This window comes from Phaseolus vulgaris, chromosome 3 (assembly GCF_000499845.2).
Source record: "Phaseolus vulgaris cultivar G19833 chromosome 3, P. vulgaris v2.0, whole genome shotgun sequence".
Classification (NCBI taxonomy): domain Eukaryota; kingdom Viridiplantae; phylum Streptophyta; class Magnoliopsida; order Fabales; family Fabaceae; genus Phaseolus; species Phaseolus vulgaris.
In genome coordinates this window covers 27,447,720-27,461,783 of record NC_023757.2, presented here as the reverse complement: position 1 = coordinate 27,461,783, position 14,064 = coordinate 27,447,720, and the positions used below count along the sequence as shown (strand labels likewise).

Below are 14,064 nucleotides of genomic sequence, written 5' to 3'. Positions count from 1 at the left end.
TGAATGTTAGGCAAGAGAGACATCATCAAAATATTAGATCAGACACCTTTATAGGTGTCATTGAGACCCATAAGAAATTGCATTAAACCGTCTTCTTCCTTCTCGTCATTATGTGTTTTCATTTGATTACAAGGTGAGGATGAGTAATATATGTCTAAATCGTTCCAAAGACTCTTGATTTTTATGTAATATGAAGAAACAAACGTTGTGCATTTGTGAAGATGTAGGTTTAGAAACATGAGGCTGGAAAATGCAACACCCCAATGCCCGCTCAACAAACTATTGATATCTAGTGCTTTGTTAAATACTAATCTAAGGCTCAAGTTTTATCAAAGTTGTGTTCTTATGTGTTTTTAAAAATTAAAACACTAGTTATTTGAGAAACTTTGTAAAATTACAAAAACTTTTCTTTCTTCTTTAAAAATATCTCTTTAAAAATGTTAGAAAAATATTGTTCAAGCAAATAAAAGTTATTGTAAAATAAAAAAATAATGTTCTCCATTGAAATAGAAACGTGGTATAAGGCATAGTTAATGTTCCCCATCCCTAGTGCTCATGATAATTTCATTTGTATAATAATGAAAATACGTTAATTCAGAAATTCAGGATAGAAGGTTTGAGAAGAAGTTAAAGATAGTTTTTAATTCATTAGTTACTCTTCGTTTTCATATAAAGTCCCTGAATCAATATAAATACAAAATATTTAAATATAAAAAACTTATTAGTTTAATATTTTAAAAAGCTACATTGCACTCAAATAATTTATTTTAAATATTTTTTCTCTTCAATGATACGTTTAAATCTTTAAACTACAAACAATATAATACATGCTTGAATTTTAAAAAATATTTCTATGATATGCATAAGCTTAGTTTTATTTTCTAACAACAAATAATAAAAAATTTGTGTATAAATGAGTATAAATATTAGATATTGACCAAAGAATAAATTTCCTGTTAGCTAAATATGCTACTATATAAAATGGTAATTACAAATATCTTGAATATTTTAAAATTATAATTTTTTGACGAGTTTTACTTTATCGAATGCATTATTTTGATTTTACAATTTAACTAAGACTTAATATATCGGTTTTTGAACAATTTAATTATATTTTATATTAAAATTTATTATATTCTTGTTCTTTAATAATTTTTAGAATTGAGTTTCTAGAATTAATAAAATTTTCATCACAATGAATTTAAGGATGAATGGTTAGAGTGCTGTTCAAGGTTGAAATTTTGTTAAAATAATTTTTAACTAAATTTTAGTTGTCTTATATTAGTTTGACTTAGTCTTAGGAACACTATAAAATTATATTTATAGACAAAAAAAAAATCCATCATATTTGTCTTTCAAGTTGTGTTGAGCTAATTTAAAAAACTAATGTCAAAAATCCAAAAAAAAGTGAATAATGTAATTGCACTTTTTTTATGCAATTTATAAATCTCATTCAAGACATTTTATATTAATTTACCATAAATAGATTTTTTAATATTAGGGATAATTTATTCAATTTCATTAAAGTATTTTAAATAATATTAATTTAGTTTTATTTTTTAAAACTAATTTAGTTTCATTATGTTTTTTCTTAAATGAACTAAATTAACAAAATTGAAAAAAGTTTGTTCGTACAAAAAAATGTATTTTACAATATCTTCTGCAATTCATCTTTGAAGTGGATCTAACCATATTTTATTTAATTAATATTATTAGAAAGATAGCTATTTTTGAAACTGTATAGAATGGTATCCATGGCTAATGTGCTCTTGGTATGTGGTGTTTGCACCAGAGAGAGAGAGGGGCATTGTGGTCATAATGCAACTAAGCTTCATGTTCCCAGAAAGGCACATTCTCAATTCCTCTCCTACGTTTCTGTTTCACACACTCAAACCATATTCCAAACCCCAATTTATTTCTTCATTTTCCTTCTCGTCCCCCAAACCTCTCTGTGCACATTCTTCTTCTCTGCCGATTCCATGACCGCCGGCGCTATGGCTACGGCCGCCGGAGCGGCGATGACTCTGTACCTCTTATTCAGGCGGAGGAAGAAGGCCGAAGAGGAATGGTCGAGAGCGCGGACCTTGAGGGCGAAGCCAGCTCAGGCGCCGGCGAATCTGTTTGAATCGATAGTGACGTTGTCGGAGACGGTGAGGTTCACTTACTCCGAGACTATTGGGAAATGGCCAATCGCAGACTTGGCCTTCGGTATCAATTCCTTCATGCGCAAACAGGTGGACTCAATTTCCCAAGTTTCTTGTCGTCAAATTGAATTTTTGGGTTTGAAACTGGACACGACACTTGCAGGGTGATTTGTCAGTTGCGAGTGTGTATGGTGGAAGCGGTTGTGTGGAGTTGAAGGGCCCTGAAGCTGTAGCCGACTTAGAGATACTATTGAGGCTGTTAACTCTGTGCATGCTTTTCTCCAAGAAACCGTTTCCCGAGTTTTTAGATTCTGCTGGATTCTCGCAGGACCAGGTCCTTCTCCACAGCCCCAAAGCTGAGGTAAGGTACCTTCTCTTGTAATTTTGTCTTTTTTTCTTTTTCCTTTTGTATGTTCATTGTTGGTGGGGTTAACTTAGAAAATTTGATGTGAGTAAAGAGGTTCTTTTGAAAAAAATGTCGTATTTCCATTTGATACTTCATAAAATGGACAATTTTTTTTTATTCAAGAACGGCGTGGAGTACGACGTGCACTGAAATTTGATATAAATATAATTGTAAATGACAATTACAACTTCAGTTTAATATAAAAATTAAAATAATACATGAAGTAGTCTTAATCTATTTCAAAATATTTTTTTTATCCATTTATGTAAATATCGAATAAAATTAAAACATTTGCGGAAAATATGTGATTAATTTTATAATTGGGTCTATTTTTGTAGGGGTTGTTAGTGGCAATTTTTAGACACACTCTCCAACATTTTTTTTTTTCAGAAACACCCTTGTTTGAAATTTGTTTTCTGGAATATATTTTGATCAATTGGAAATGTTTTAGAAATTAGTGTTCGGAATGTACTCAAAAGGGCCCATACTTAAAACAGCCTCATGCACTTCCAAATGGTCAAAAAGAATTAGCATAATCTATGCCCCCATTTCAAAACTGAAGTTATATTAGGTAATAAATGTGCAATCAAGTTATATTGGATAATAAATGTGTAATCAATGATCATGTATATCTTGAATTTTTCGTTTATAGATACTAATTTAATGAACTTGTCATGTATGAACTCTAGCTAGTGGCCCAATATGATCTTAATCTTGGGTTAAGACTTTAATCATCTAGTACCTCTCTTAATATGATTAATTTAGCTCGATTTTGGGATGGAGTAGCTTGTGAAAAAAGATGTCACCTATTGGTCTAGTTGTGTATTGTAGACTGATCTCCCAGGTTCAGGGCTTTTTAGAAGAACACGAGTCTTGAAAAAAAGTTTTCATTCTTTGGCTGAGACCACTCAGACTTGTGCTATACACCTGCTTCATGGGCTTGAAGAGACAACGTTGATGAAGAGTCTGTAGTATGGAAAGAAAATTTCATTTCTTTAATTGAGATACACTTCGCACGTACCATACAGTGACCTTCCAAGCTCAAAGGAACCACGTCGATAAAGAGACTCTAGTATGGAAAGAAAATTTTTCATTTCTTTGGTCGACTTTCCTTTGACCACTTTCCTTTGACCTGTATCGTACACCCTTAATCTTGATTAGATAAAAATGAATAATCAAGCGTGTTTGCTATTCATAGAGTGACTAAATCTGCACTCAATATATTTTAATGCAATTGTTATAGATTCCGATAATGGTAGTGCTCACTGCTAGTATTTCTATGTTCCCACCTTACCACAGTCTCACCTGGAGTGTTAAGAAAAAGGGGAAAAGACGAATCAAACAGGAGGGTGGTTGCTCTTGTTATAAGGGACAATGACTAAGCTCATCAGTGAAGAGGCTGCTTGTACTTGAAGATTATAGTTTGAACATCACTCTAGATCTTCTAGAGTGTAACCAAAGCCATATCGTCCTTTGAATGCTTATTACATTTTCTTTCCAAGTGAAAAAAAAAAAACATTTAACATACCACCATTACATTCTCCATCCACAATTCAAGTGTGCAAGCTAGTACTTGTCTCTGTTGAATGCCTATGAATTCCCTTAAAGCAGCTCTACTGGTGCACCAATTTTGTAATATTTTCATGTTTCACTAACATATACAGATACTATTAATGTTCAAGTTTTAAGCACGATCTTCTGGCCTGTCTATGTGGACCAGCAGATCCACAATTATTGATTCATTTTCTCAGAACAAGCAAAATCTTTGAAAGCGCCAGAATTTGGGACATGGTAATGTCTAAAATATAATTTTTACATGATAATAACCTTCACAAAAAAAATACTAAGGAAAAGAGGGATCGTTTTACAATACAATCTTTAAAAGAAATTCACATAAGAAGATGAAACATCTCTCACTAGTTAAGTCCTGTAATAATGAGCCTAAAAGAAATGCTAAGAAACATAGTTGTCAAACAACTTTATAAAATAAAGTAATATATGTTGGCTTTTATTTTTATAGTAGAAGTGTAGGAGGTGTAGCCAAGAATGAGTGTCTTGGTGTGTGCCCTGTCTTGCCTGTGTCGCGTGTGTCACAGCCAGGTCAGTGTAAGTGTCATACATGCACCATATCAATGGATTTTGTGTTGGTGCTTCCTAGAGCAAAGCCTCATAATACATGTCTGGCCCTTTGTTCACAATTCTTCATTACCCTTGATCATCTTTTAAAAAACATCCTAGCTCAATGGGAGTAGCAGTCCCGAATTCATGGTGATGGTTGGTCATGTCCATTCTGAGTTGACAAATCCTATAATTCTGACATGGTTTGACAGATGCACAAGTTAATTTATACTTCTCATGCTAAATGTGCATTGGTAATTTATTTTCTTTTCTTTATTCGGTTATTTTATCTTAATTTTGTGTTTCAGTTGCTGAACTGTTATGCACATGTCATTGTTCAATTTATTGCTCAACTGTAACTGAAAACTGATTTAATGTCATGAAACCTGCAGCTTCTGAAGCCCGCTTTCACTATTATACATGATATGCAATCAAGATGTTTCCTTCTATTGATCAGGGGAACTCATAGCATAAAAGACACACTGACAGCTGCAACTGGTGCTATGGTTCCTTTTCACCATTCCATTCTTAATGATGGACAGATAAGTAACTTGGTTTTAGGACATGCACACTGTGGTATGGTTGCTGCAGCTCGTTGGATTGCAAAAGTCTGCACTCCTACATTACTTAAGGCTCTTGATGAATGTCCAGACTCAAAAGTCAAGGTACTGTTCTATATTATTCTTCTAAGAATATTACGATGCTACAGCCCTGAATTTTGAAATGTTCAGTTCTTTCTTTCATTTGTTTATGTCTTAACTTTTTCCATCCTTTCACTAGAATGACATTTTTTTTAATGTTTTTCTTTCAAATCATGTTATATAATCACACTACTCATAGTATATTCTTGTCTTTTTTGGAATACCACAGATTGTTGGACACTCACTTGGTGGTGGTACTGCATCACTGTTGACTTATATTCTTAGGGAACAAAAAGAGTTATCTTCAAGCACCTGTGTCACATTTGCTCCAGGCATGATCATACTAATTTTACATTTGAAGTTATTGAATTGAGAAGTAACACTAATTGTCTCTTAAGTTATGATGAATTATTTTTTCATTTCATAATGCTGAAAAATATGTTAGTGTTGGAAAGAAGCTGGAGCTATTGTCTAATCAGTTTGGGACTACAATATGTGATTTCAAATTTATATGCTCAACATTGTTATTTTGATAAATGCCTATGAGATTTAGATAGCTATTTAGTGTGATATGTATTTATATGTATGGCATGTAGCTATATTCTGTTTTAAGTAAGGATGCTTATTTTTGTGATGCAATCTATCATATTGTCTTTTTCAGCTGCTTGTATGACATGGGAGTTAGCTGAATCAGGGAAGCACTTTATCACCACCATTATAAATAATTCCGACTTGGTGCCCACATTATCAGCTTTCTCTGTTGATGATCTTCGTTCTGAGGTGCTTCAGCTGGTTCTCCCAACTTTCAATATTTGAGTACATATTAATTTTAATTAGTTTGTTTCTAATGTTATCTATTAGATGATGCTTTGTTCTTTACTCAAGTTAGTTTTGTTAGGTTGCTGCATCATCTTGGTTCAATGATTTATGGGATCAGGTTGAACATACAAAAGTTCTGAATGTCATATATCGCTCAGCAAGTATTCTTGGGTCTCACTTACAATCTATAAGTGCAAAAGACAAAGTAACTGGTGTAGGTGCAATTCTACTGCCTGTAACCAGTAGTACCGAGGTAAATTCCTCGTCTCTATTTGACATTTTAGTATTCTTATAAAGCAGTTATAAAATCATACATTATTAAGAACAGTTAGGTGATCAATTATATTTGCAGTGATCCTAATACTCAGACTGTTTTTATTATTGTATACCTCCTTTGCGTGGGCCTTTTTCCATGTGTATATTTTATCTTACAGAAGGATCCTGCTATTTACCTGCAGGTTGTGATAAAGCATGCACGAGGTGTTGCAAAAGCTGTTGTCAAAACTATGGCTGCACACACTCAGAATATTGGTCCATTGTCAAAATCTAAATTAAATAACTTGGTCAACATGTCTCTTGGACCAAAAAATATAAGTAAATCTCTCTTGACTGAAAGTGTGTTTATGCTTAATAAAGATGAACCAAACTCCTCAAGTGAAAGATTTGGACTTGATGTAGTAGATGAAGAGGAGCCAGTCATTGATGCCAATGAACACATTACAGAAGGTGAATTGTGGAATGAGCTAGAAAAACAGAATATATTAAACATCCAAAATCAGGTAGACGAGGCAGCTAAAGCAAAAGAGATAATTGAGGAAGATCATCTTGTTGATACTAGCAATTCAATCTTAACATCTGATCTAGTAGATAGCTATTGTTTTTATCCTCCAGGTAAAATCATGCATATTGTCTCTGCACCTTCTGATGAATCTAGTTCAAACTCCAAGGAGGAACATATCAAATTATATGAAACACCTAGACAGCTGTATAGCAAGTTCAGACTTTCAAAGAAAATGATAAATGATCATTACATGCCAACATATAGGGCAATGATCCAACTATTAATTCAGCAACTAAAGAAAGATCATAATGTCCAATAGTACCAGATGTAAAAAGTATCAAGGAGAAATGCATAAATCACCTTTTCATGGTTAAAAGCTACTTCAACCTACATAAAAAATATTCATCATCCAGAAAATTTAGAATTTAACTAAAGATAGAGCCTCTCCTTGAAGGAGAAGCTTCCAAAAATTGACGGGCAATTCCCAACCAAAGTAGGGCAGGTCTCACCCGCCTTCTAGTGCGTGTTCGATTTATAGGTGTTGGCACGACCAGTCGTCTCTATACGATCATTGACCAGTCGCCTTTCACCCCCTGACAGAACAGGTTAAACCTTACGAAGCTTTCTTTGATTTATTTATAGGCAGCCCCGCAGGACAGATTGTAAAATCTTCGATATGGGACTTGGGATAATGGGATATGGGCTTACAACATCATTTAATTTCCTAAGTTATCCAAATGAACACACAAAATCACACGCACTGACTTTATACGATAAAGTCATTAAGTAATATTTCACCCGAGCTATTTAATTTTATGCAATTATAATAAATTTTATTTAATCGTGAATTAGGTGGTCCTATTTGGTTTATCTTGCGGACGCTTGTTTGGTAAAGCTCAGAACAAGACACTCACTTTAAATAAGTATTTTTTTATAATATTAATTTTTCAAATTTTCTTTATCACATCGATTCTCATTATCATCATAAAATAAATAAAATAATATAAATACAACATTAGGTAACGCCGAAATGGAATTACATAGAGGATGTTCAAAAATAAAATACATGATGATGATCCGCAAAAAAATCTATCCGTTTTTTTTAATTTAATAACATAATAAGTAACAATATTTTTTACAAAAAAATAATTCGAAAAATATTATCTTTATTTCTTTTTAATTAAACAGCCTTTACCTTCTTAACATTTTTTTACTTCTCTTTATATTTCTTGTTTATAACTTATTTATAAGAAAAGTCTACTTTGTTGGATGGGAACTGGTACTAACTTTAATTCGCAGTACACAAATATTATCTAAACATCTGCTGCCCCTGTCAATTTATTAATATATCTTCTTCCTAGAAAATAGAAATCTGCTTTGTTCCATTGTCTCTTGTGACCACCATTCAAAGTTGGCGCAGTGACTCTTCAATAAAAAGGATGCCCCAATCAAATTCAGATATGGCGAATTGGTCTCATCTAATGACATCAACCACCATAACGGATTTTCAAAGACTCAGGTGGCTCTTCTTCCATTATCTTTGAACCCTCTTTTTCAAAGTACTCTCGTATGGTTGTTTTACGATCACCAAGGAAGGTATGATCCAAAAAAATTTTGTACACTTCTTCACCAAGGCTTTTCGCACCAAGGACACTGCAACAATTCAACCATGCCTTCATTTTATGAACAAATAACAAAATGCCTCTCACATATAACATATAATACTATATTGCACTACAAAAATGATACAGTTTTGACGTATTAGTATCGTGGCATCCGTATGGTTTGAAACAAAAACATCAAGGATAATAACCATATGCTAGAAAAACAATGAGAGATATTTTGCATCAGAGAATGATTTAGAATCTAATCTTTTCATTAAAAGATATATACAAGATAAAAAAAACAGAAGAAAAACTAACTCTAACCCAGAAAAGAAAATTGTGTATGAATTGAGATAACCCAGAAAAAAGAATTGTATATAAAAGATCTTCAGTGACAGATTGCATTTCTTAATTGATAGTTAAAATAATTGCGCAAATCTCTAAAAGATCTGAAGTGATAGATTGCAATTCTTAATGGATAGTTTAAACGCATCATTTTCACTTAATTTTAAGAGAATAATACATTTATAAAGAGGATATGAAATGCTTTTACAATAAAATATGGATAAGAATTTTAAATTCACATTAATAAAAATAAACAAAGAATTCGCAATTTTTTTTTATAATAAACTACTATCTACTCTATTTTTAGAATTTTTTAATAATAAATATAATTTATTTATTTATTTATCGTTTTCGTCATATTTTTATATTTTTTTAATATTTTTTTTTTAAAAAAAAGTAAACAAAGAAAACTTTAACCGCGATTGCGTCATAAGAATAATTTTAATAAAAGAAAAAATCAATAAAAAATTTCAAAAAAACTGAAAATATCTGAACAAATGCTAATCCAATTTTTTTTATCAATGTCAGATAAAAAGTTTTTGATGAATTTTGATTAAAAACTAATATCAACCAATTTCAATTAAAAAAACATCAATACTAATTTTTATAATTATTAGACAATTTTTTTTCATATTTAAATTATTTCATATGTAATAGTAATTAAAATAGTTTATCTCAACACAAAAATCAAAGTTCATTACATTTAAATAAAATTGGTGAAAGAAAACATTCTAAACAATACCTATTCAAATTTGACATATTTGAATATATTAAAAATGATGAAAGATTTCATTGAAATGTAAGGTAGGTGTTGTTTGAATGAATGAATTAAGTAGCAGAAGAGGGTACTTACCAGTGACGAAGATAAACACGGCATGGCAAAACATCATCCCGCCAGATCTTATGGATCTTATACTCTCCATACCGTTCAAAATATTTTCCCCTGCCCTCTGTTACAAAAAGGTCACAGATATGATTAAATATATTTTTTCTTCGTCTGTTTTCATGTAAGATTGATATTTCTAGTGTAAACTATAAATTTCTTAAATATTTATAATAAAAAAACTATTAAAATAAATTATTTTCAATATTTCTTTTACATAACAAACAAATTTACAAATTTACAATATAAATCAGAAAGTTAAATTTAAAGTTTAACAAAAATAATTTTCGTGTTATAAAAAATAAAATATATTTAAAAACATATTTAATCTTAAAAAATATAACTCATATTAATCATAACAAGATAGGTAAAGTTGAGTTTGATAATCTAAGATAGATCTCAATCAATCTAGTTTTAATGCAACGTTGGTTTCCTTGGTTGTTCAAATTAACAATAAAACCTTAACTAGGGAATCAATATCTACTGGGCAGACACCCACTCTTTCGATAATTCCAAATTTTCCAGTCTTGTGTAAAGATATAAATCATTCACATACCCTTATAACTTTCTTCTTCGTTTAATTTTAAATTGATAAATTCGAATATGATCTGTGCTTAAATTATTTGGAACTACATTTTAACATTAAGATATAATTTCAATTAACAAGAACAGAAAATATTTTTTAACTTCAAAGTAATTACAAAAAATATTGTTCAAAGAGAGTGTGGCACACTTATAACAATGCCACATGTCACTTTAAGTTTTGCTTAAACTTCAACAAAAGTAACGTAAGTTTTATTTACAAAATTAAGTTTTGAAAGAAATTTTTAGTAAATGATTATAAATGGATTATTTTTTAAACAATCAAACATGTTAGAAAATTGATTTTATTCTTCAAAATAAGCTTGGACTACCCAACTAAAAATTAAAAATCTGAGAAATGTTAGGAAATAGTTGCAAGAGAAGTACGTTGCACAAATTACCAACTAATTTTTTTAAAAAATAGCATTAATTTATTTAATTAAAATTAAGCGTAGCACAGTTAAATTTTTTTTTTCTGACTGAGTATAAACTTGGATTTTTGTAACATTACCACTGCATTTAAATTTAAAGAAGTCCTCGTCAGTGTAAGAAGCACAGAGAACCTGCGTTGATGACACAGAAAACCATCAACACACTTAAACATCATATATACGTTACGAATAAATCTAGCAAAAAAAAAAGTTACTAAAATGTAACATTTGAATAACATACTGCAGGATTGGTAAAGGGCTTTCCATCTAGTGATTCAGGAACAACCTACAGGAGATAAAATAAATTCAAAATTATATTTGGAACTCTTGAAGCAGGTATTGGATATTCTATTATCACCGGAACAAATCCATAATAAGCAAATAAAAATAAAGAAATAAATAAGAACTCACAGCTAAAAACCGATATATGCGTTCCCTTTCAATGAATGCCGGAATCTAAAGTCCGTTACAAGAAAATAAAGGAGAATTTTAGCATGGTAAAAAGTAGGAATCCCAAGTAAAATAATTGAAAGTTTTGGAAAGACAGTACCTCTGTTTTCTTTATCTCAAAAACAACTAAAATAATTATTTCACCTTCACATGGTTCAACAGACAGGCCGGCAATTTCCTGCAAGCAGTCAAACAAACCCACATCCAACAACCAATTACTACCAACTATCACATCACGTCCTATAACTTCTTCAAAATTTTCTATTTTTCTTCCTTTTTCAAAATTGGGTGGTGATATAATATTCACTTTATAAATAATAAAATAATATTTTAAATAATTAAAAAGAATATCATTATTTAATTAATGAATACAAATATGAGAAATTATTAGAGATGAAAACGTGGGATGGTTTGCTAAATTTATATTTAATTTGTAAAAACCAAATTAAAATTACGAGTTAGTTTTGTTAGTTGAAGCAAACTGAATTACTTTTGTTAGTTCATCTCGTGCCAACTCTTTAAGCAGTTTTATATCAAAGTGTAATCGATTTATGTGTTAAGAAAGTGATATTTTTATGTATTTGTAATTTTTCTGACAGTACTTAGTATGTAAGGTTTCAGATCGTAAAAGATTGGAACATCATAAAATGTTTTACTTTAATTCATTTTAATTTTTATTGATTTTTTTTTGCAAACTAATTTCTATAAGTAAAATCTTAAAAATCAATATTATATGTAAATTTTACATTAATAATTTGTCTTAATGTTTACATTTTTATTAATAATAAAATTTAAATAAATTAAATACAAAATATTAACATTTACATCAAATAGATATGTTAAAATTGATTTATTTATAAAAAACATAAAAAATATTATTATATAAGTTACTAAAAAAATTATAATAATTAATTATCATTATATCTTAACTTCAAAAATATTATTTTTTGTTTTTCTATTTTAATAACATTAAAATATACTGAATATTTTTGTTAGTTCCTTTATTGACTCAGACAATTACATAAACAAACCTAAATGTACTAACAAGTTAAAATACACAGTCGATGCATTTTTTTCTGTGAGCTAGTGGATTGGATCGTATGGTTCGACCTTCATTGTCAACCTTATAAATTATACTTTTATTTACTAATATAAAATCATACTATTTTTTTTGTCTAGTTTTTAAATAATTTTTTTATTACGTAGTAAAATTACATATTAATTTTATTTTATTTTATATTTTTAATAAATAACATACATATTTTAATTTACAAACTTTCTTATATTTCTAACAAAAAAAATATTAAAATTTATGAAATTTTAATTTTCATAATTTGTAACAACTTTTAATAAGTTAATTTTAAATAAAATTAGAAAAGTAAAAGTGACTTTATTAATAAAATTAATGTTTATTTAAAAATTAAAAGACTCATGAACGTTATTTATATGTAAAATACTAAAAGACGTTTGTATGTTTATTTTAAAATTAGGTTAGTATTAGTGTCATTCAACTTTATTTTGAGGGAGATAGGTGTATTTTTTCAAAAAAATAATTTTTGAGATAATTATTATTATAAAAAACAATTAATATATTACACATTATAATATGTTATTAGATTAAAGATAAGCATGTTTATAATTTCTGAATATAAGAATTAAAATTTGCCATGAAATTTGAAAATATCATTTAATTTTGCAATAAAAAATTATGGAGTAACCGTTCTTAGTTCTTGGTGACAAACAAAAGGAACAAAAAAATGACTGAAGAAAATGGGGAAAAAAAGAAAAGGACCTCCGTTTTGATATTGGCAACGCGGTGAGTGAAAAAGATGGCTCCAACGGAGTTGAATAGACGGCGGAATCCGGTTAAGCGGGCGATTCGGAAGTTAACGAGGTTGGGAAAAGTGCTTCTGGCACTTCTCTCTGTGTCAATAAGAAGTTAAGGTTGGGAACAAATTAATAAAGAGGATTATATTGAATAAATATGATACATGAAAGAATGCATATAGTAATTACCGGAGAGAAGGGAACCATAACCGCAAATGGAGATGTAATCGTCTCCGGAGAGTAAGGCATCGAAATCGGAGAGGTGAGTGAGATCATGACAGGGCAAAGCTTTAGGCACGGCCATGGGAATGGAAGAAGAAGAAGAAGAAGAGATTCTCTTACAGTGACGATTGGTTAGCATTGGTTGGGCTGGGTTGGGTTGGTTTGGGGAATAAATAAGAGATCTGACACTCTCCTGAGATTCCACACAAGTGTGTCCATTTCATTGGTACGCCCATACCTTATTCACTGTATCTGTACCCTCACTTTATCAATTTTTATTATTCTCTCCTAAACTATTTATTCATAAAAAAAAATTAACCATCAACTTTTATTATTCTCTCCTCACTAGTTTTTTTTATAATAAAATTTGTTCCAACCAAAATTAAAATTGGTTTGTAAAAATTAAAAGTGCCACTATTTTGTGATTAAACTTTATACATAGTTAATGAGTTTTCTTATATGCAATTAAAATAGTTGTAGTGTAGCTTATAATATTAGTTAATTAGAAAATAGTGTAGTTTATAATATTAGTTAATTAGAAAATAGTGTAGTTTATAACATTAGTTAATTAACAAATAATTAAAATTTAGAGATAAAACGTATCATAGTCATCATCATAGTAACTAAGAAAAAAAATCATCTCTATGTAATATTATCAAATAAATAAATAATAATAATAATAATTGGTTTATAAAATATCACTAAAAAGTTATTAAATAACAACTAAATTTAGAGATAAAAAATAATTAGTCACCAAAATTTAACTAAATTATATATTATTTTAGAGACTAAGAAATCATTAGTATCTAAA

The 14,064-nt window shown here is 29.7% G+C and overlaps 2 protein-coding genes across 4 annotated transcripts; one reads left to right on the top strand and one right to left on the bottom strand.

The window, feature by feature from the left end:
* Window positions 1-1,732: 1,732 nt before the first annotated feature.
* Window positions 1,733-7,706, top strand: LOC137806975 (uncharacterized). Of its 3 annotated transcripts, none has more exons than XM_068607380.1 (7): window positions 1,733-2,234; window positions 2,308-2,505; window positions 5,211-5,333; window positions 5,539-5,641; window positions 5,971-6,089; window positions 6,208-6,381; window positions 6,587-7,706. In XM_068607380.1, exons 1-7 carry the CDS (start codon window positions 1,746-1,748, stop codon window positions 7,226-7,228), a joined length of 1,848 nt encoding a protein of 615 aa, XP_068463481.1. In that variant the 5' UTR covers window positions 1,733-1,745; the 3' UTR covers window positions 7,229-7,706. The 3 variants fall into 3 exon arrangements, with proteins under 3 accessions (XP_068463481.1, XP_068463480.1, XP_068463479.1); XM_068607379.1 differs by having other exon boundaries at window positions 5,061-5,333; window positions 6,247-6,381; XM_068607378.1 differs by having other exon boundaries at window positions 5,061-5,333.
* Window positions 7,707-8,170: 464 nt separating this feature from the next.
* LOC137806974 (uncharacterized) lies at window positions 8,171-13,465 on the bottom strand. Its single transcript, XM_068607377.1, has 8 exons — window positions 13,221-13,465; window positions 12,997-13,127; window positions 11,305-11,382; window positions 11,166-11,210; window positions 10,996-11,040; window positions 10,835-10,886; window positions 9,712-9,808; window positions 8,171-8,562 (listed from the first exon to the last, which is right to left on the bottom strand). The coding sequence occupies exons 1-8, from the start codon at window positions 13,390-13,392 to the stop codon at window positions 8,397-8,399; spliced, it is 786 nt and encodes a 261-aa protein (XP_068463478.1). The 5' UTR covers window positions 13,393-13,465; the 3' UTR covers window positions 8,171-8,396.
* Between the last annotated feature and the right edge of the window lie 599 nt (window positions 13,466-14,064).